This window comes from Rhinopithecus bieti, unplaced genomic scaffold (assembly GCF_001698545.2).
Source record: "Rhinopithecus bieti isolate Rb0 unplaced genomic scaffold, ASM169854v2 scaffold_30732, whole genome shotgun sequence".
Classification (NCBI taxonomy): domain Eukaryota; kingdom Metazoa; phylum Chordata; class Mammalia; order Primates; family Cercopithecidae; genus Rhinopithecus; species Rhinopithecus bieti.
Genome location: NW_016814045.1, coordinates 5365313 through 5388758, shown reverse-complemented (window position 1 = coordinate 5388758; position 23446 = coordinate 5365313). Strand labels below are relative to the sequence as shown.

The 23446-nt window shown below is 38.8% G+C and overlaps 1 protein-coding gene and 1 pseudogene across 1 annotated transcript in view; both read right to left on the bottom strand.

The window, feature by feature from the left end:
* The window catches only part of RANBP17 (RAN binding protein 17), a 436018-nt gene that overhangs the window by 50063 nt on the left and 362509 nt on the right, over positions 1-23446 (bottom strand). The window contains exons 23-24 of the mRNA XM_017849438.1: positions 12570-12784; positions 10885-11023 (exon numbers count right to left, since the gene is read on the bottom strand). Of these exons, the coding sequence (XP_017704927.1) occupies positions 10885-11023; positions 12570-12784 (354 nt within the window). The remainder of the gene's footprint in view (positions 1-10884; positions 11024-12569; positions 12785-23446) is intronic.
* LOC108513591 (ubiquitin carboxyl-terminal hydrolase 12-like) lies at positions 1120-2284 on the bottom strand (annotated as a pseudogene).

The following is a 23446-nucleotide window of genomic DNA, read 5'->3' as shown; positions in this document are numbered from 1 at the left end:
CACTGACATTAATTAATAAAATATGCTCAAATTTACTGATAGAATCATGGGCACTTCATATAATACTTAGACTCTACCAGTTTTAAGTAAAATAAATAAGGAAAAAATTACGATTACAAAGCCAGTTTTCCCCTTGGGGAAACAAAAGCGACTTTTGACCAATTGCTCCCTACATATACTATTATAAGCTTCTTCAGAGAAGCAAAACATCTTTGTCTTCCTAACACTGGATTATCTAGCATGTTAGTTTTTACATTAGGAAGGCAACTGCAAGTGTTGGGCCCAAAAGTATTTCTGGTTTACTCTTGAAAAGACCACCAAATATGCTTCTATACACACTGAACCAGGCAAATTTATGTAGTGTGTTCAACATCATCTCCTTATCAATACAGCACAGATTCCGATTCTTTCTACTGCACCCCCAAGGAATTCACAGCATTATTGGTACAATTAATAAAGAGAAAATGCGTGTCAATGACTGGAAGGATGTTTTACAAGAGGAGCTGGTATCTCTGATTTCACCTCCTTGTGGAATGGAACTGTACAGACAGCATGATACCTGAGCAAATAAATGAACTACCATGATTGGAAGGGCTTGTCAATCTATCGTCTTTGCTTTATCATGTGCAAAGTGTGCTACTGCCCCCTGAGCTTCCTGCATTTCTCTTTTCTTGAAAAATCAGTGCTTGATCCTTTCCAAAATAACCAGAGAAGAAATGAGGCAGAAAGTATCTCTTTATCACGTGCAGGGGCCATTGAAAACAATATGCTAAGAATAGATAAGGCTCAAGGACAGTATCTCTAGCTAGTTGCACTTTTAATGAACTCCAGTAGTCAAGGACAGTATCTCTAGTTGAACTTTTAATGAACTCTAGTAGGCGCCAAGAAGGCAGACAAATAAGAAAGAGCTTAGAGACAAGGAACTAAGCAGAAGGTTACATCTGGGTGCAGAAAGTTTGTTTTGCATTGTGTTATTTTGCTGACGTGGGGTTTATGGAGTATAAATAAAGTGAGGCGGAGGCTCTAGTCGCGGCCGCCATGTTCTCTGTTTGTCTTTGTCTCTTGTGTCTGTTCATTCTTCACCACCCCCAGCGCGGTCCTCGATATCACGGTTCCCCCTCAGGCCCGAGACTGATAGAAAAGGATGTAACCAGACTCAGAGTTCTTTGAGATATCTGATGTCAGCCCCGTAGACTTCTTCAATAGCTTGTACATCTATTTTTTCTACAATGTCATCATCAAATAACAACCAAAAATCATGACTCTTAACTATTGCAATATAATGGCCTCGATTAGGATCAATGCTGACAATGAGGCTGCACACACCCTCCATACTTTCATATGAAGCAAATCTACAAATAAGTCTTCCACAGTGAACCACAACAGCAACAAGATCGTACATTCTGTCTGGATTGGTGGTGTCACCTGAAGTGTTAAATAGATGAAGTTTTAAAGGAAAAACTACCTGGTAAGAGAGTTTTGTATATCGATGAAGTTGATCCATATATTTAAATTTCTTCAGGTATAGAGCTAGAATCATGGGCAGTTTAACTTTCATCTGTTTGTGTGCTTCCTGTTTGCCGTGACACTCTTCACAGTAATACTTGTATTCACTGCATAGAGTTTTTGTGTTGCTGAAAGCCCTTAAGCAGTGAGTAATTGATGTATTTTGTTCCACGTTAACAGAAAGGTCTAAAAAATCTTCATCTTTACTAGTTTCACAAGTAAGACATCTGGTTTCACTAGTTAATGTTCCCTGAAAAAAATCTCATGAACCCACGTTGGGTCTAGGGTGCTGTCATTATTTTCATTATTAATATTACCATTAGGTAAGCAACCATTTTGTTCTTCCTGCTTTCTCTCTTCTTGTAATATATCAGCAATTGCATTTAGTAGGTAATTTAAGAACCCACGGGCATCTTGTTGCATGCAGTTGTCAAAAAGCTCATTTTCTTTCTATAATCTTGTGATGAACTTCTTAGGAGGTATTACTCCAACCTTTTTCTTCTGAGTGGCTATGCTATGGAAGAAATCTGCTAAGCATGTAAGAAGGATCTCCTTTTCCTAGGTTGACTCTTATATGCAAGAACTTTTCACGAAATGGACGACAAAATAAAGTGCTTGAAGAACTGAATTGCAGTAGCAGGTATTCCCCAAACTGACTAATCCAAAATAGTGCTCATTGACTGGAAACTGTTCTGGACCAAACTTGTTCTAATGCTGAAGCACTGGCGCCCATGGTACAGATGGAGGTGAATTTGGAGACTGTCATTAGTTTTTCCATCTGGCCAGCGCCAACTTCCACCCAATCACAGTGGCGGGGTGGGCGCAGGAGGAGGGGGGCCGGGACGCCAGCTCACACCGCAGCCCCGCCCACCGATCCCGCCGGGCCGCGGCTGCCGTCGTTGCTACAGGCGCTCTGGCCTATAAACTTACCTCTTAGCACTGCTTTTGCTATATCCCACAGGTTTTGGTATGTTGTGTTTCCATTTTCATTTGTTTCAACAAGTTTTTTTAAATTTCCACTATAATTTTTCATTGACCCAATGATTATTTGGGAGCGAGTTGTTTAATTTCCATTTATTTGTAGTTTCCAAGTTCCTCTTGGTATTGATTTCTGGTTTTATTCCATTGTGGTCTGAGAAGATACCTGATATGATTTCAATTTTTAAAAATTTGTTGGGCTGGGTGCAGTGGCTCATGCCTGTAATCCCAGCACTTTGAGAGGCCAAGGTGAGCAGATTGCTTGAGCCCAGGAGTTTGAGACCAGCCTGGACAACAAAGCAAAAACTCATCTCTAAAAAAAAAAAGTTGGGCCTGGTGGCACATGCCTGTAGTCCCAGCTACTTGGGAGGCTAAGGCAGGAGAATTGCTTGAGCTTGGGAACTCAAGGCTGCAGTGAGCCATGACTATGCCACTGTGCTCCAGCTTGGGTGACAAAGTGAGACCCTGTCTCTAAAAAAAATTTTTGTTGAGACCTGTTTTGTGGCTTAACATATGGTCTATCCTAGAGAATGCTCCATGCTCCGATGAAAAGAATGTATATTCTGTAGTTGAGTAGATTCTGTAGCTCTGTTAGGTCCATCTGGTCTAAAGTCCAGTTTAAATGCAAAGTGTCTTTGTTGACGTTCTGTCTAGATGATGTTTAATGCTGAGAGTGGGACGCTGAAGTCCTCCACTAGTATTATATTGTAGTGTCTCTCTTCAAATTTAGTCATTTTAGAAATCCAGGTGTTCCAGTGTTGGGTACACACCTGTTTAGAACTGTTATATCCTCTTGCTGGATTGATCCCTTTATCATTATATAATGATCTTCTTTGTCTTTTTCCCCCTTTTGTTCTTGATGTAAAGTCTGTTTTATCTGATAAAAGGGTAGCTATTCCTGTTCACTTTTGGTTTTTGTTGTGTGGATTTTCTTTTTCCATCTCTTTACTTTCACTCTATATGTGTTGACTGCTAAGGTGAGTTTCTTGTAAGCAGTATATAGTTCGATCAAGTTTTTTTTTTCTAATCCATTCAGTCATTATATATCTTTTTAACTAGATAATTTAATCCATTTATGTTCAAGGCTATTACTGGTATGTGAAGGTTTGTTCCTGTCATATTGTTAATTGTTTTCTGGTTGTTTTACATATTCTTTTTTCCTATCCTTTTCTCTTACTAATTGTTGTGGTTTGGTGAATTTCTGTAGTGGTACCATTTTAGTCCTTTCTTCTCTTTGTGTGATTGCTTAACAAGTAAATTTTACACTCTTGTGTGTTTTCATGATGGTAAATGTCATCCTTTGTTTTCAGGTTTAGGACTCCCTTGAGCATTTCTTGTGGCTGCAGTCTAGTGGTAGCAAACAAATTCCCTTAGCATTTGCTTCTCTTGTAAAGACTTTATTTCTCCTTCATTTACAAAGGTTAATTTTACTGGATATAGTATTCTTGGCCAGTTTTTCTTTCTGTACTTTGAATATATCATCCCATTGTCTTCTGGCCTGTAAAGCTTCTGCTGAGAAATCCACTGTTAGCCTGATGGGGTTCCTTTTATAAGTAACTAGATGCTTTTCTTTTGCAGTTTTAAGGATTTGCTCTTTAAGTTTTACTTTAGATATTCTGACTATAATGTACCATGGAAAAGACCCTTCTGCATTGTGTCTTCCTAGGGATCACTGAGTTTCCTGTATGTGAATGTCTACATTTCTTGTAATAAATGGAACATTTTCTTCTATTATTTCTGTAAATGGGCTTTTTAATCCTTTGTCTCTTTGATCTCATGGATGCTGGCAATTTGAATATTCAGTCACTTTATGTTGTTTCATATGTCATGAAGGCTTTGTTCATTCTTATTCTTTCAAAATTTTTTTGTTTGACTGGATTATTTGAAAAAGTCCTGTCTTCAAGTTCTGAGATTTTCTTCTGCCTTATCTAGCCTATTGTTGAAGCTTTCAAATGTATTTTGTATTTCCCTCAATGAATTCTTCAGTTCCAGAATTTCTATTTATTTATTTTTTTAAAAATCTCTTTGGTAATGTTCTCATTCATATCCTGAACTGTATTTGTATTGTTTTTCAGATTTCTCTTATAATACACTGAGCTGCTTTAAAATCAGCATTTTGAATTCTTTATCTGGTATTTTGAAAATTTCTTTTTGAGTAAGATCTATTGCTGGAGAATTACTCTGTTCCTTGGATGGTGTCATATTTTCTTGCTTTTTCATGTTTCCTGTGGCCTTATGTTGATATCTGCCCATCCAATTTAACAGTCATTTTTTCTTACTTTTGAATTTACTTTCATAGGGGAGGCATTTTTCCTGAAGAAGTATCTGTGGTATTGGTTGGGTAGGGCACTTTGGCTTTGATTCTGGATGTATGCAGTAGTGTAGTGTGTAATATTATTTCTTTGGCTGTAAGTAGAATTAGTGCTGTCTGTAATTTTCTTGGAGGGTTAGGGTGCAGTTATTAGTGGAAGCTGTGGCAAATTTGTGCTGGGAGCTGGGAAGCCAGGTAGGTCTCAGTCTTCAGGCCCTAGTCCTGACAATGGTGGGATGAATGTGCCTGTCTTTGTGACCCAGGGTGGTATAGGCTGGCACTTGTGTTGGCAGTTATGAGCAAGCTGATTCTTGGGCCTCCAGGTGGCTTGCACATATGCTGGTAGCAGCAGTGGTGGGCTGGGTGGGCGAGCAGATTCTAGGGTCCTTGGGTGGCCCATGGAGCGTGGGTGATGGAAGTAGGAGTGGTAGGATGACCCTCTGGGTCTTGAGTGGTGCAGGCTGGGTGAGTGCAGCTCTCTGGGTGGACACCGGGGAATGTCAGCAGGAATTCTCAGGACGTGGAGATACAAGGGCTGTGGTTACCAGGGTCAGATGCAGTCCTGTGATGGCTGCACTCCTCAAATGGTACCCTGCTGTACCTGTTCAGGTCTAGAAGGGTGAGTGACCCAGCACAAGTTCCCTGGCTGGGGCAATGCCTTTATAGGGTCTTCAAATCACTGCTCATGCTAATGTTAAGAGTTCATAAGGGTAGAAAAGCTTTCATGTGATTAGGATTGCAGTAGTCTGTGGCAGGCATGTGGACTGCCTAAGTTCTCTCATTTACCCTTTTCTCTGCAATACTGAGCCTCTCTGGGCTTCTGGCCAATCTTGGCCGAGCTGGCTGCTTGCTTCCTTCTCTTTCTGTGCCTTGAATGTTTCCTGTGAGTTCTTTATAGGACTCTAGTCTTCTCTTCTAGATGTTCTATTCGAGGTATAAGATTATCTATTCATAATTTTGGTTCTTCCTTCAGGAGAGAGCAGGTGTCTGATGTCTTCAGTCAGCCATCTTGACTTATTCTTTTTCCACCACCCAATTTTAATTCTTTGTTTAGTGCATATAATGACTTGATTTTTTTGGTATGTGTATTTGCTTGTTCAATTATTGCTTGTCTCTTCCCACTAGAATGCAAGCTTTCATGTGAGCAGAAATCTTATCTGTCTTGTTCCCTTCAGTACTGCCAAGGTTTAGAAAGGTACTTGGTATATAGTATATGCACAACTGATAATTACTGAATGAAGGAATTCAGAGCCATCAGTACGAGCAGCTTTTTAAAGACATTGTACTTGGTGTCTGTGTATAAGAGTTTGGGGTTGGGGTGGGCAGAGAATGGATGGATGATTAAAACGATAGCATGAAATTAAAAATGCTAATGAATGAAATTAACCAAAATTTTTTGATCATTTTCGGAATATTAGGCAAGTCATCACTCTATCACTGATTCAACTTTTCTGTACCTCCTCATTTTTTCCATCAAGGCAACAAGAGAAATGAAACCTGCCTATAATCCAAACAATACCAATAAATTCCTCTTTTTAAAATATATAATTGTTGGGAAAGGAAAAATCCAAGTGGTTACTTTCAACATTCTAAATAGTCCCCTTTCTTAATGACACAGGGCCCAATTCACTTGCCAGAGTTATCCAGTGGTTACAATGTAAATTTGCAACAATACAAGAGGCTGAAGATAAAACCACCAATATGTACAAAGAAAATAATCTCTACCAGGCCTCTAGCTGTCAAAGCTGTGACCTTTATCAGGTAGATCTAGCAGGGTAGTGTGGTCAGGAAGAATGGGTTTTAGAGTTTGAATGACTCCTAGGTCATTCACTTACTAGTTTTATGATCTTAGGCAAATTATTTCACCTCTCTGAGCCACAGCTTACCTCATTTGTACAATGAAAATAATATTACCTAATTAATGCATTCAGTAAATATTTATTGAGCACTTACTATAATGCTAGGAACTGGAAGTAAAGTAGTAATAGACTGTTCCTGTCCTTTAGAAACTTACAAGTAGAAAGTAAGAATAAAGTAGAAAATAAGTAGAAAATAAGAATAAAGAGTGCTCGTAGAGTACCTAACCTGCTTTTGATACACAAATGGTTCTGAGAATGAAAACAGTCAAGTATCCACATGAATCACCTATGACAGCAGCAGGCACAGAGTATGTGCCCATGGTCATACAAGTAGTAAGTGGCAGTGCTGGGACTTAAATCCAAGTTCAGTATTCCCTTCATAATGCCACTTTGTCAAGACGCCCTTGAGAGTCTGTTAAAATGCAGATTCTAAGTCTTAACAAGATCATATGTCGAAAATAACATAGCTACCTGCAACTAATTCAAAATCTTCAAGTATTACTGATGTGAGATAAAAGAATGTCAAGCTAAACTGTAATAATAGAAGACAGAATTTCTTCTTATTCCATGAAGAATTAACTGCTATGAGAATTTGCCCTCCTGCCAAACAACTAGAAAACAGGACAAATTATACGAAACAATGGTTTTCAATTATTGTACAACAAGCAGTACAGGACCATTAAACTAGAGAGGAGGAAAACAATTGCTCAAGCTTATTGCCCAAAGCAGTTTCCAGATTGCAGGCTAGTAAGGGAAAACCCAAACAAAGCCAAGCAGTCTCATTGAGTTGGAGAATAAAAGGTTGAAATCTGGGAAGGCTAAAGCAGCTAAAACTTGTAGTACAGAGTACCAGAGTGTGGGACCTATGTAAGAGAGTTCTACAGATCTCCAAGGAGTCCTCTCCAGTGTTTGTCTGAACAGTGACCTATAAAAGTATGAGAAGAGGCCAGGCGCAGTGGCTCATGCCTGTAATCCCAGCACTTTGGGAGATCACTTGAGGTCAGGAGTTTGAGACCAGCCTGGCCAACAAGGTGAAACCCCATCTCTACTAACAATACAAAACAATTAGTTGGGCGTGGTGGCAAATGCCTGTAATCCCAGGTACTTGGGAGGTGGAGGCTGCAGTGATCCGGGATCACGCCACTGTACTCCAGCCTGGGCGACGGAGAGACTCCATCTGAAAAAAAAAAAAAAAAAAGGAAGAGAAGAAACTCCCAAGGCTGGGGAAAGAACCACTGAAAAGCAATAGGCCAAATAATTCTTGAAGATTACAAGCTGGAAATCATTTGTGGAGGAACTTCATAGCACATGGAGCACTGCAGTGTCCTCACAGGGATAACACTTTAGTGGTGGGACCCAATTACTCCAAAATAAGAGTTGCCATCTGATCTCAAATGAGTCAAACTGATCCAAAAGTTATTCAACTGAAGGAGAGAATAAAATCCACATTAAGAAAATCAAAATTGGCCGAGTATGGTAGCTCATGCCTATAATCCCAGCACTTTGAGAGGCTGAGGCGAGAGGATTACCCAAGGTCGGGAGTGTGAGACCAGCTTGACAAACATGGAGAAACCCTGTCTCTACTAAAAATACAGAATTAGCTGGGCGTGGTAGTGTATGCCTGTAATCCCAGCTACTCGGGAGGCTGAGGCAGGAGAAACACTTGAACCCGAGAGACGGAGGTTGCAGTGAGCCGAGATCACGCTGTTACACTCCAGCCTGGGCAACAAGAGCGAAACTCTGTCTCCAAAAAATAAAAACCAAAATCTAGCACAGAAAATTCAAAATGTAAAATTCATGATGTCTGGCACACATTCAAAAATAACAAGTTATATTAAGAATGAAAAAAACGTGACCCATAAGGAGAAAAATCCATAGAAACAGATCCAGAAATCACATCAGTAGACAAGGACCTTAAAACAGCTATTAAAAATCTTTTGGTTTTTGGAGACCTGGAGTGCAGCGGCATGATCTTGACTCACTGCAAGCTCTGCCTCCCGGGTTCATGCCATTCTCCTGCCTCAGCCTCCTGGGTAGCTGGGACTACAGGTGCCCACTACCAGGCCTGACTAATTTTGTTTTTGTATTTTTAGTAGCGATGGGGTTTCACTGTGTTAGCCAGGATGGTCTCAATCTCCTGACCTTGTGATCTGCCTGCCTCGGCCTCCCAAAGTGCTGGGATTACAGGTGTGAGCCACCGCACCTGGCCTATTATAACTCTTATACATATGATCAATGTTAAAAAAACATAAACCTGATGAGGAGAAAATGGAAAATATTTAAAAATTCAATATTAAAATATTGAAGTCCAGGCATGGTGGTTCACGCCTGTAATCCCAGTGCTTTGGGAGGCCGAGGTGGGTGGATCATTTGAGGTCAGGAGTTCAAGACCAGCCTGGCCAACATGGCAAAACCTTATCTCTACTAAAAATACAAAAATTAGCTGGGTATGGTGGCGCAAGCCTGTAATTTCAGCTACTCGGGAGGCTGAGGCACAAGAATCGCTTGAACCTGGGAGATGGAGGTTGCAGTGAGATGAGATCATATCACTGTGCTCCAGTCTGGGCAACAGAGCGAGACTCTGTCTTAAAAAAAAATAATAATAATTCTAGAGAATAAAAATATACTGTCTAAAATGGAAACAAATGCAGTTCTTTTGTTATTTTTTGAGATGGAGTTCTGCTCTTGTTGCCCAGGCTGGAGTGCAATGGCGCCATCTTGGCTTATTGTAACCTCAGCGATTCTCCTGCCTTGGCCTCCGGAGTAGTTGGGACTACAGGCAGGTGCCACCACCCCTGGCTAATGTTTTGTATTTTCAGTAGAGACAGGGTTTCACCATGTTGGTCAACCTAGGCTTTAATTCCTGACCTCAGGTAATCCACCCGCCTTGGCCTCCCAAAGTGCTAGAATTACAGGCACGAGCCACCGTGCTCAGCTAAAATCTTTTTTTTATTTTTTTTTTGAGACAGAATTTCATTCTTGTTGTCCAGGCTGAGTGCAATGGTGCAGTCTCAGCTCACTGCAACCTATGCCTCCTGGGTGCATCTGGGTGCATGTGATTCTCCTGCCTCAGCCTCCCGAGTAGTTGGGATTATAGGCGCCCACCATCAGGCCTGGCTAACTTTTTTGTTTTTTTAGTAGAGATGGGGCTTCACCATGTTGGCCAGGCTGGTCTTGAACTCCTGACCTAAGGTGATCCACCCGCCTCAGCCTCCCAAAGTGCTGGGATTACAGGCTGAGCCACTGCGCCCAGCCCCAAATACAGTATTAATAGAAGATTAGGTATCACAGAAGAAAAGATTAGTCAGCTTGAAGATTCTACTTCACACCCACTGTCATGGGTAAGATGAAAAAGACATGAATAATGTTAGCAAGTATACAGAGCAACTGGAATCCTCATATACTGTTGTTGACAGCAAAATGCTGTCACTGTCACTCTGGGAAATAGTTTGTTAGTTTCTTATATGTTAAAAATACACTTAGCATATAACCTAGAAATCCCACTTCTAGGTATGTACCCAAGAGAAATAAAAAAAATTTACCTACATAAATACTTGTATAGGAATGTTCATAATAGCTGTATTCAAAATAGTCAAATAATCAAAGCAACCCAAATGTCCATCAGCTGGTGAATAAACAAACTAATAATCCATACAATGGAATAATACACAGCAACAGAAAGGAATAAACTAATTGATTTTCAAAATAATGTGAATGAATCTCAAAGTCACTAGGCTAAATGAAAGAAGCCAGACACAAATAACGTCATATTATATAATTCCACTTATATGTAGTTCTGGAAAAGGCAAACTATTGTGAGAGAAAGCAGGCATTAGTTCCCTGGGGTGAGAGGTAGGGGGAAGGGATTGATTAGAAGGAGGAAAAAAGAGCTTTTAGTGATGATGAAAATGTACTACACATTGGTCGCGGTGGCTATGTTTGTGTACATGTACACATTTGTACAAGGACTCATTGGACTGTCCAGTTAAAATCAGTGAATTTTATTATATGTAAATTATACCTCAGTAAAGCTGATGAAAACATAACTATGTATCAAAATATGAAGAAATACGTTTTTCCCACTTGCAAGCAATGGTTATAAAATAATCTTTCAGTTTGGGTTCACAATATCTTTTCCCCCTTTGTAGGATGATAGTCTCAATAATCACATACATTAAAAGCCCATAATCAAGTTTTTCCTATGGAAACAATGTCCTCTATGATCCTTACCAAGAGTAGTGAGTCCCTCTGAGATAGATGTGAGAACATACATGAGTACAGGAGGCTCTAAGTTGATGACGAAGCTCATGTGGTCCTGAGTGAGACATTCCAGGAGTGGATAGTAAGACTGGCTCAGTTTCCGGTATTGCTACAAGACAGAGACATACTAAATGTCAAACCACAGGGAAGAAAAATACATGTTACAGTCCAGGGAAAATTGTCATTTATAATAGTGGAAATTGTAAACTTATTTAAACACAAAGTCAATAAATATATAGAGCAAATGACATAATGAGTCCGAATCCAGCATTTAAAGGGGTTCTGATAGGAATCTCTTGATCTCTTTACCTTACATGGTTAGCACTTAAAAGTAAAATCCCTGCAATATGACATTTAGAAGACTGTGTGAATTATTTTTCTGGATTGGAATACTTAACACTGAACAGTGCTTAACAGTGGCTAGGAAACCTTTTTTTGGTTGGTTTTTTAAACACAAAGACATTTGCTGTTATAATGGGATTTGGCACCATAGTCTGTTGTATTAATATAATGCTAATCCATCTAACTAAATAATAATTTGGTAAAGGGCTTAATATTTACCATACACTACAGGCAAAAGATAAGTGCATGAGAAAGATACCTGAAAAATCTCAAATGCAATCCAAACCAGTATCAAAGAAACACACTTGCATGATAAATTAGAGAAGCTGGGCATGGAGGTTCATGCTGGTAATTCCAGCTACTTGGGAGGCTGAGGCAGGAGAATTGCTTAAGCCCAGGAGTCTAAGAACAGCCTGGGCAACACAACAAGACCCCACCTCTAAAAAAAAAAGAAAAAAAAAAAAAGAGAGAAACCAGAGGAGCATTTCTTAAAGTGACGTTAAGACCAACTCAATAGGAATCACTTGGGGTGCTTGCCAAAAATGCAGTTGCCTGATTCCCACTTCAGACTCACTAAATGACAAGCTCTAGTTTAGGCCCTGAAATGTACATTTTTAACACACAAGTTAAGAGAATCTTATGCACCCTCAAGTTTGAGAATTACTGGATTGAAGGTTTGCTTGACTATTAGAATAAAAAAATTAGAGAAAAATTCTTGGAACCATACCAGTTGTCTTGGTGGACTTTAACTGTAGTGAAGTAACTCTTTGATGAGGTGATATTAACATATGGCTGATGTGACTCAAGTTTCTATTTTGTAATTTCTGTCTAACAGACATATCCTTCAATGATCATTACATTCTACTATAAGGAAGCTTAATAACTTTGGCTTGAGATGTGGCCATTCCAAGATTAGTTTATAAAGGTGGAAGATGATGGACTAGCCCACTAGGAGATCAAGGAGCATTTCTTACACAGGTTGACTAACAAAGGCCTTCCAGATTTTACTCGTAACCTTGGGTGGGAGCAGGTGGGAAAGCCTGAACGAAGCCTGAGCATGATTTGGCTATGTTACTTAAGTAATTACTGTGACTACATTGGGCACATATTGGCTTCTGTATAATCAGGCAGAGATGTTAAAAAAAAAAAAAGCCACTATAGTTTTCCAAAATCTGTAAGTTAGATCAAGTATGCTGTCTTAAAACATAAAACGTTCTAGGCTAACTCCCTGGACTTCATTGTAACACTTCCAGGCCTGTGGTGGTATTACTTCACATTTCACACAAAGACTCCCATGATGCATGATTGCTTACTAGCAAGTCACTGTGGGACACTGACAGCAGCATTTTGACAAAGGCCTGGAGTACATTGTCAAAATGGTTGTCCCCATACAACTTGAAGACGCCAAAACTGACATAATTTCCACACAAGGCAGACTTGAGAGCTGAATAGCAGATGGAGATGCCCTTGAGTTTCATTGGATAAATCTGATCTTTTGAGAGGCTCCCAAGGGACAGGATCTGATTACCTGTTTTAGGGTAAAAGCAGAAAGAGAAAGTGACATAAGTAGATGTCATTCAAAGCAGTTATGGGACACACTATTTAACATTCTTACTTTACTGCAAATGTTCTCTTCCTCCCAGCATATTTTTAAGAATTTTTTTATTCATTGTAATAAAAAATATAAATACATATGGCAATTTACCTGGAAGTACAAAAGGTCCAAGGAAAAATCAATCAAGGATATTGGAAAAGTGCTATATTTTTATCTGCATGGTGATTACACAGATGTATACACAGATATGTGAAAATTCATTAAGTTGTACTCTTAAGATTAGTTCATTTGGCCGGGTGTCATGGCTCATGCCTGTAATCCCAGCACTTTGGGAGGCCAAGGTGGGCGGATCATGAGGTCAGGAGATCGAGACCATCCTGGCTAACATGGTGAAACCCTGTCTCTACTAAAAATACAAAAAATTAGCCGAGTGTGGTGGCAGGCGCCTGTAGTCCCAGCTACTCGGGAGGCTTAGGTGGCAGAATGGTGTGAACCCGGGAGGCGGAGCTTGCAGTGAGCTGAGATTGCGCCACTGCACTCCAGCTTGGGTGACAGAGCGAGACTCCATCTCAAAAAAAAAAAAAAAAAGATTAGTTCATTTTATGTGTTATCCTGTCAGTAAAAAATTTTAAAAGTAGGATAAAACTAAGTCAAGAGAAAAAGATAACCTGACTGAGATGTAAATTACCCTAAATTCTCGGCAAATTTTTAACCTTTTATATGAATTTGATTGAATTTGATCTTGATTTACTTCACTTTTAGGAGCCTCACAGGTTTGGTACATGAATTCAGTGAAATAACACACAAAGAAGTTCTTGGTGCAGTGTACAGTAAATATTACTTCCTTTTTCTTCTTAGATCCTTCTTCAGAAGATCTCAAGAGATGTTTTAAAAATTGTACTTAAATTCTGTATTGACCATCAGAAGACAAAGAAATGTTTGTATGATCACCTTAAAATCTTCTGTAGTAGTTAGCATTTATAATCAATAATTTGTTTCTGAAATGTGTGCTAGTTAGTATGTTACTAGGCAATACTTGATAATGCTTTAAAAAATATAAAGTAATATATGTTTCTTACCTCTGCTTTTTCCTGGTCAAATGAGTATTGCTTCTAAAATTGAAACTAAATTCAATTTACAAAATTTAGAAGTATAATTTAGTGGCTTATACCGTGTCAACTTAGCTAACAAGAATTAAGTTTCTTAGAATCCACTTGCCTTTATGGTTGTGGGCTACAATTGGCCAAAAGAGAAATTTGTGTGAGATTTGGATGCTGGGAGTGCAGTAGCTGCCACGACTTGCTGTGATTAGAGGTGGTGAGAGTAAGAGGTAGAAATGCTGCTCGGTTTCACTTTGTCCTTGTGCTTCCTTGTTCTGTTTGTGTCTAGAACTACCAACCCTGCTGACCAGTATCTCCAAGCACACCACCAAACAGGTGGTAGCATACTTACAGAAGCAATAGCTATGCAGAGGCAACAGCCTTCTACTGACTTCTATACAGTAACACCAGCTACCTTCTCACCCCTAATCCTTTCATAGTTCCACTCTAGCACCTAAATGTGCCTGGTTTCTAGATTTCCCTGCAAATTCCAATTATGCCATTATTTCCAGAGGGCTGATCGTTGATTTTTTTCCCCTGAACCTTCAACTCCCCGCTTTGGCCCTATTTCCCCATCTTTGCCTAAGATTGTATAAGGTCTAATTTCTAAAATAAGTTATCCATTCCAAAAGTATTATCGTGCTTGTTTTTCCTGGTTTGAAGCTTGACTCATATATATATTATGGTAACCCCATGTGTACTAAGAGGTTAAGAAGGACCAATACTTCTAGCAGAGCATGAAACACAGGACCAGTGCAGGGTAAAAGTTCCCTCTTCTTGATCTGCCTTGGTCTGTTCCATGTATGTGGAGCATTTCTATATGCACATTTTCTTCTGTGTAGCCTTAGAAGTCCATGTGACTTTGCTTATAATTTATATATCTGAATGACAAAACCAGTGTCTAGAAGGCTGAAGCATATCTTATAATTTACTCCATATCAAATACTGTACCCTCTTTCATGATCTCATTGTAACTTACCTTAGAGAGATATAATAGTTGCATAAAGATTCAACTCAGTATGACAGCATTTATTTAACAGCTACTATGTGTGAGGTGTTGGTATAAACAAATGAATACAGTAAAATTTCTGCCCTGAGGGAGTTCAGTCTGTTGGGGGAAATAGATCTGTAAATAAATAATTCCATACAATGTGACAAATGCTATCGGAGAGGTATGTCAAGATGTTATGTGAACAGAAAAAGAGGCTAACTTTCCTTTGGCCGGAAGGCAGGGGGAAAGGCTTCACAGAACAGGTTAAGTTTGAAGGATAATTGAAGTTGCCACATGGACTTGGAAAAAGAGGAGTGTACTCTGGGTAGATAAAGCGCAAAGGCATGAATGTCTAAGAAAGTCAAGTACTCCAGAAAGGAATAGTTCTAAACCACTGTTTTTCTACCTTTGCCTCGAATTCAATTTAAACCAAGGTTAGACATTTTCTCTCCTTCCCTTTCCCAAGAAAGAACAGCACTGTATACCCATGCGATGAAAAGAGCTCGGGTAATTTTGGTAATTTTCACTGGTTTTGTGTTTGTTGGGAAGTGGGAAGGCCAAGGTAAAAGTGAGAAAACTTTTGGGGCCTTTTTATGCTGATATCCTTATGGGGAAAGTAAAGGTCCTATATTCTGTAGCAACAGATGAAATAGGCAGGCCAAGAACTGCCTGATGGGAAAAAAAAAATCCGTAAAGGACTGGATAATCTATCATCAAGAAGCATTATCTAGAATCATAACTGTTATCTCTATATTAATATGTTGCAATTTGGCATATATGTCCTGCCTTTTGGACTATGTCAGACACATCTGTATTAACCCATTTATGCCGAATGTTGCAAATTTTTTTGTGTGAAAAATCAGATCTTGGAGATGACCTTGAGCAACAGGATACAAATAACTCCCACAAGCTTAGCGTCCTAATAATGGAACACTAGGCATAAATGGGTTAAGACAGTAATTAATATACTATTTTGACCTTGCAACAGTAGAATGATGAATACTTTTGAAATAGGAAACTACCTCATTTTGCTCAAGTGCCTCAGCATTCCATGGTGATTATAAAAGACTATGGAAAAGAAGGCTCGGCCATGTTATCCACTTATTTACTGGAATGCAGCTTTATTCAATATGTATTATTCAGCAATACTTACTGAAATTGTTGATCCTGCCCTCAAAAAGCTGGAAATCTAGGAGTTAGACTCACATTAGTATAAACAAAAGTGACAGGGCTTAGGTTTGCTTTTGATCTTCCTCTCTAGGTATGATGTCCCTCCTTGTCCTCCCTGCTCCACTCCACACCTAGAAAATTCTACTCCTTCCATGTCAGCATTTCCTTCCTAAGAGGGAGATCTATATTGCCCTGATGGACAGCGAGGAGATGATGGCATTGCCAGGTTAGCAGCTACTAAAGCCAGTAACAGCTGCTACTTTGGTACTACTGTAGCAGCACAAAAATAAGTCATACTTTAATGAAATAAAACAGACTTTCAAAGGCTAGAACTAAAAGGAAAAACTCTGTTTCCCACTGAGCACATATGCCATAATTTGGGGAGGGTAAAAGAGATACTGTAACATCCTTAAGCTGGGTAAGATAGATGCTGAGGCTATCCTGGGGCTCAGGGTAAAAGAATGCTGTGAACTGAATGGTTAACCTGGCCAAAGGTAAGAACGGGGAATGGAGGCACAAGTACTTTGGAATTCCCATTCTTACTCTTGTACATGCTGTAGCAGTATAAGAAATCTCATTAAATAATGTGGGAAAACTAGGAAATGAGCACAGATAATTATTCCTGATCTACATAATTTGGCTTATTAGAAATATTTTCCTCATTATTAGCTTAAGAGAACTGCTTGGGGTTCTCCTTCACCTCCACTTTCTGTCCTTCATGGAGAGGCCTTTGTTGTTGTTATTAGCTTCTAGCACTCACAAGTACCCTTCTAGACAACTCTGAAGATGTACTTTTAAAGAGGGATACACATAGGAAGATGTCAAATCTTCTGCTCATCTGCGACCGACTCTCAGGTGTATTTTTTTTTTAAATTATTTTTTCTCCTGAGATCCATCCTTTTTGCTGAGTGACTGACTCCAGGATGTCTTCCTCTTCAGAAGAGACCCCCACTACCCAAAGAAGAATGGCTTTCTTTCACAGGCCTCAGCTGAGAACTACATAATAAGGTAATACTGTAACAGAAGATAAACATATGGTACAGAAGGTAGTGATTCACAGTGTGAGCTTCTGACTCATACTGACCTGGTCTGAATCCTAGACGTTTCCTTACTATCTAGGTATCTGAGCAGATTATTAACTTATATAAGTCACAGTTTCCTCATCTACAAAATGAGGATAACAACACTTATAATTCACAAGGCTCTTATATGGAGTAAAGGAGACAGCATATATAAAGTAGCTGGCACAGTGCTCTATAAACGTAAACTATGACAATACACAGTACTTGGGGTTCATTTTTTTTCTCTTGTCTAATGGCCTGTAAGTTCACATTTGGAGGAACTATAGCCTTGAAAAGAGGAGGAGGTGAAGCTGAGTGTGTGCGATATAAAATAATGCCACTTCCCTCTAGTCCTTTTCATTTACACAATTCAAAGTAAGGTCAATACTCTATCATTTGACAGCCTCTCCTCTGTTTCTTCAATAGAGAATTAGCTGCAGAGGATTAGTTTTGCTTTTTGCTTCCCATTCCACCAATTTGCTATGTCTCAAAATACTTAGAAAAGTGACGCAAGGGATAAGATATACCACGGTAGTATCTTATACCAGGAGAAACTAACAGTATAAACAATGTTATTTCTTGGCTTACAAAGCAATCAATCAATCACATTGATTTACCTTTTCTTTTTCTCTTTTAATCTCTAAAATTTTAAAGTGAATGTGATAGCTAGCTGACAACTGTACCGGCTGAATGTCTTCACTCATCATTGGAAGGCACAGTTATGTGAAGAGTACTGCAACTTGCTGATGTTCTTTTACTTCAGGTTACTCAACCCACTCTTGTCTCTCTGCAAACCAGCCAAGGTCTCTGGACATAAATGGTTTGGGACAGGATTGAAGCTGTAAAGGCTGGAGGGAATATAGTATTTCCCTTTCAGATTGAAAAAGATAACACAATGCAGTGTTGATAAGGATGTAGGAAAATAAAAAAATTGTTGGGAATATAAAATTAGTGTAACCATTCTAGAAGGCAATTTGGTAACATTTATTAAAAATATTTTTAAAAGGCTGGGTGAAATGGCTTGCATCTGTAATCCCAGCATTTTGGGAGGCTGAAGGGGATGGATCACTTGAGCCCAGTAGCTTGAGACCAGCCTGGGCAACATGGCAAAATCCCATTTCTACAAAAAATTAGCCAGGTGTAGTGGCATGCATCATTACTCCCAGCTACTTGGGAGGCTGAGGTGGGAGGATCACTTGAGCCCAAGAGGCTGAAGATGCAGTGAGCCATGATCACACCACTGCACTCCAGCCTGAGTGACAGAGTAAAGACCCCGTCTTGAAAAAATATATGTATGTGTGTGTGTGTGTAGATCAATTTCTATATTCTAATACTAACATTCCCTACCATTTATAGCTTTCTACTAGCATCTGCACTCACATATACTGTCTTTAGTAAAAGTCAATCCCTCAACATGTCCAACTAGTTCCCATCTCCTCTCTCTTATGTGCTTAAGGACAAGGCACCAACAATTTTTGCCCTTCTCTACTATGCAATCTTGTTTGTTTGCTATTGGCTCATTCTCATCAGAATACAAGTCACACTATTGTCTCTTCCATGAAAAAAAAAAAAAAAGACACGTAAAACCTTCTCTTGGCCTCACTTCCTCTGTTAGATATTGCTCAATTCATCGTCTCCATTTCTTCTCTTCTCATTCTCTTTTATGCCCGCTCCACTCAAAGTGCTCTTTTCAAGGTTACTAGTGACTTCTGGTTGCGAAATGTAATGGTTGACTCTTAGTCTTCATCTTACTTGACTGGCAACTTTTGATAGGTCATAGGTGACCACCTCGTCTTCCAAGACACATTGTCTCGATTTTCTTCAGTGTTCGCTCAATCTTCTTTGCCAGTTCCTTCTTCTTTTTTACCTTCCAACATTGGAGTGCACCAGAACTCAAACCGAAGTCTTCCTCTATATTTACAACTCATCTTTAGTCCTAGTAGGTGTGTTGATGAAGCAAGCACACTCATTCCTAGTTCTTACCTAGTTCTGCAGCTGTAAATATCACTGAATGAATCAAAGGACTCCCTAGACCTATTTTCCAAACTCCAGAATAAAAAATCCATAGTGGCACTCAACATCTCCACTTGGATATTAATTGATATCTCAAATTCAACATAACCAAAATGGAACTTTGGTCCCCCACACCCATCTTAGCCTTCTCCATCTCCACAGAAAATGGCAACTACTTCTTTCTAGTTGCTTGTGTTCAAATCTCTTGACTACATTTTTTTCTGTCCTACCATTCATCCAATGAATCAAGAAATTTGATTTGTCTTACCTTCATAATATATCCAGAATCTGACCACTCCCACTGCTATTACTTTGTTTAAAGCCAGTATCAAACTTTGCCTGAATTACTGCAATATTGTCTTATCTGACTTCCCTGCTTACACCTTTAATCCTCTATAGTCTACCCTTAATATAGCAGCCTGAGTAATTTTTTAGAAACTTAGGTCAGGCCATGTCATTCCTGTGCTCAGAATGTTCCTGAGGTCCTCTATTTTATTTAGAGTTAAAGTCAAAGTGATGTTAGTGGGCTACAGGCCTTATATGATACTGTTCTTATTACTCTTCCTTTTGTTCACTCTGCTTCAGCTACTGACCTCCTTGCTGCCCTTCAGACATGCCAGATACACTCCTGCCTTAAGACTCTACTACTTGCTGTTTCCTCAGCCTAGAATGGTCTTCAAGAAATCCACGTGACTAACTCCCTCATTTACTGGAAGTCTTTGTTCAAATGTCGTATTTTCAATGAGGCCTACCTTGACCACTCTAATAATGCAACATGTCCCTAAATCCCTGGCACTTAAGATATGTGTGTGTATTTTTTTTCTTTTTTAACAATAAGGAGTTTAAGGATCACAGCAAAGCTGAGAGAGAGGTACAGAGATTACCATACATCTCCTGTCCCCACACATGCACAGCTTCCCTACTATCAACATCCCCCACTAGAGTGGTACATTTGTTACAATCTGGACCTATATTGACATATCATTATCAGCCAATGTCATAGTTTACATCAGCATTCACTGTTGGTGGTGTACATTCTATCGGTTTGGACAAATGTATAATGAACATGCATCCACCATTATAGTATCACACAGAGTTTCAATGCCCCCCAAATCCTCTGCTCTGCCTATTCATCCTTCACTCTCCCCTAACCACTGGCAGCCACTGAGCTTTTACCGTCTTCATAGTTTTCCCTTTTCCAGAATGTCACGTACTTGGGATTATACAGTATGTAAGGCTTTTCAGATTGGCTTGTTTCACTCAGTAAGAGGCATTGTGGTTCTTATATATCTTTTTGTAATTTTATAGCTTTATTATTATTATTTTTTAGCACTGAATAACATTCCATCGTCTGGTTGTACTGTTGTTTATTTATCCACTCACCTACTGAAGAAAATCAGTTTTAGCAATTGAGAATAAAGCTGTTATAAATATCAGTGTACATGTTTTTGTGTGACCATAAGTTTTTGATGCCTTTGGTTAATACCAAGGGGCATGATTACTGGATCTTACAATGACGATGTTCAGTTTCATAAGAAGCTGCCAAAATGTCTTCTAAAGTGGCCGCACCATTCTGCGTTCTACCAGCAATGAATTAGTGTTTCTGTTGTTTCACTCTCTGGGATTAGATGCCCCCTTATCCTAATCTATTTTCTTTCTTTTCTTTTCTTTTTTTTTCTCTTTCTTTCTTTATAGCACTTATTACCTTCTTTTTCTTTTCTAATTTTTTTATGGAGACGGGGTCTCACTGTGATGTCCAGGCTAGTCTCAAACTCCTGGGTTCAAGCAGTCCTCCTACATCAGCCTCCTAAAGTGCTAGAACTACAAGGCACGAGCAGCTGTGCCCAGCCTACCTTCTAATTACTAGTTAATTTCTTTTTTGGTTTGCCCACTGAGGTATCCAAAGAGCCTGTAACAGCACCTGTTGTTCTTACTACACATCTGTTGAATGAATGACTGAAACTCACAAAGCTGAATGTACAAAGTTATTGACTGAAGCACTATGAATGATAATGAAAAAGCAGATGTTCAGCTAAAGGAGATTAATAAATTATAGTATGACCATAAAATGGAATATTTTGCAGCTATTTAAAAAGAGGTAGATTTATATATGTTAACATAGAACAATGACCATAATATAAATAAAAAACAACAAATTACAGAATAGCACACATGATATCATGTTTGGGAAAATATGTGTGTATGTACACATAAAAAGCATAGAAGGGTACATACACTAAACTGTTAATAATGGTTAACTTTGGGTGATGAATGGGGGGTTTTCTTTTCCTGTACTAAGTGAAAATGAAAATGTAAAGCTTACAGAGTTTATTTTGAAATAACATTGCTGGATCTTTTCCCTCCATGAGTATATTATTTTATAGTTAGAGAAAAGCAAAAAAAGAAAAAAAATTATTTTGGATGAAAAAAGATGGGAAAGAAAGTGATAGGTACAGAAAAACATGATAGAAAAAGACATGGTAGTACAAGCGGACCCCAGGCTGTATGCTTATGGTGGTTCCATACCTTTCTTAACTTTGCAGCATAAGTTGCTGACATAGAAGATGGAATTTCAGCACTGATGTAATTTTGTTTCCGAACTCTCGGAGTAATGTTGTCCAATAATGTAATTACAGATTTACGTATGATTCACTACCTTCTTTGAATAAAAGATTTTGTATAGCTTATTTTATAAGCATATTAGTAGATATAAAATCTTAAAACATTAACTTGCAACCTCAATATTTCAAACTATTTTGAAGTTTGTTTTCTTTCAATTGTTGCCATGTATATAGAAGTCTAACATGACCTAGAGTATAGGTAAAATTTGAATTCTACCTTGATATGGTATTATTTGTATTTTCCATAAGCTGGGTAACCTGAAAAGATAATTTTTAATGGTTGCAATGTATTCCACTGAACTGACATATCCTTCTGTGTTATTCAAGCATTTTGCTATTTGTAGCATTTTGTTTGTTTTCCCAGTTTTTACTGTTATGGATAATGTAACATCAAGGATCTTTAGCTATAGTTAGCTGTCCTCTATTATGGGATTATTTCCTTAGAAGAAAAATAGAAATGAGTTTATAAAGGTTATGGACATTTTTATAATTCTTGCTTTTCCATAGAGCCATACCAAGTAACTGAAAAGAAAAAAAAAATTCCCAGTATTTAAAGCTTACAGAGTTTATTTTGAAATCATTATATATTTTTTCTTATTTGTTGAAAGGAATTTCAACTAGACGCACAATTGTTAACTGGTGGCTACCAGCAAAACCTACTTCTAGTCTCTCAGTCAGTCAGATGCAACCACTTCTTGAGTGATCTCATGTGCAAACAATAGAATTAGGTATTGGGGAAAGTCTTGCCCCAGACTGAACAGTAACAAAAAGAAAACTATATTGAAGATGGCAAGATGGCAAGGATCCTACATATAGTCTTAGAGTAGTACACAATATTCTATAAATTCCCAAGAACTGGTATACTTTTCTTTGTATGATAACATAAATTTTGTAAAATCATATTATCATATAGGAGGCAATCATGTTGAGACAGGAAAGGAAGAGTAGACATAATTTTATGTCTACTAACATAAATTGTATGCTAATTTAAATAACAATTCTGGCCAGGCGTGGTGGCTGAAGCCTGTGATCCAAGGACTTTGGGAGGCTGAGGGGGGAGGATTGCTTGCGGTAAGGAGTTTGCAAAAAGCCTGGGCAACATAGTGAGGACCTATCTCTACTTAAAATTAAAAAAAAAAAAAAAAAAAAAAAAGCCAGGCACGGTGGTACATGCCTGCAGTCCCAGCTACTCAGGAAGTTGAGGCGGGAGGATAACCTGAGCCCAGGACTTCGAAGGTTCAGCGAATTATGATCATGACACTGCACTCCAGCCTGGGTGACAGAGTGAGATCTTGTCTCAACAAAAAAAACCAAACCAAAAAAAGCCTAATTCTGTTCCTTTCTCTTCTAGCTTTACATCAAATAATTCACCTACCACAACGCTATCAAAGTGGTTTCTCAAAAATGTAAATATGGTCATACTATGCAGTATTTTCCTTAAAGAATGTGTATCTTTAAGGATGAAGTTGTAAATCTTTTTTTTTTTTTTTAACACAGTCTTCTCTGTCGCCCAGGCTGGAGTGCAAAGGTGTGATCTCAGCTCACTGCAACCTCCGTCTCCCAGGTTCAAGCAATTCTCCTGCCTTAGCCTCCCAGGTAGCTGGGATTACAGGTGCCCGCCACCACACCTGGCTAATTTTTTGTATTTTTAGTAGAGACGGGGTTTCGCCATGTAGGCC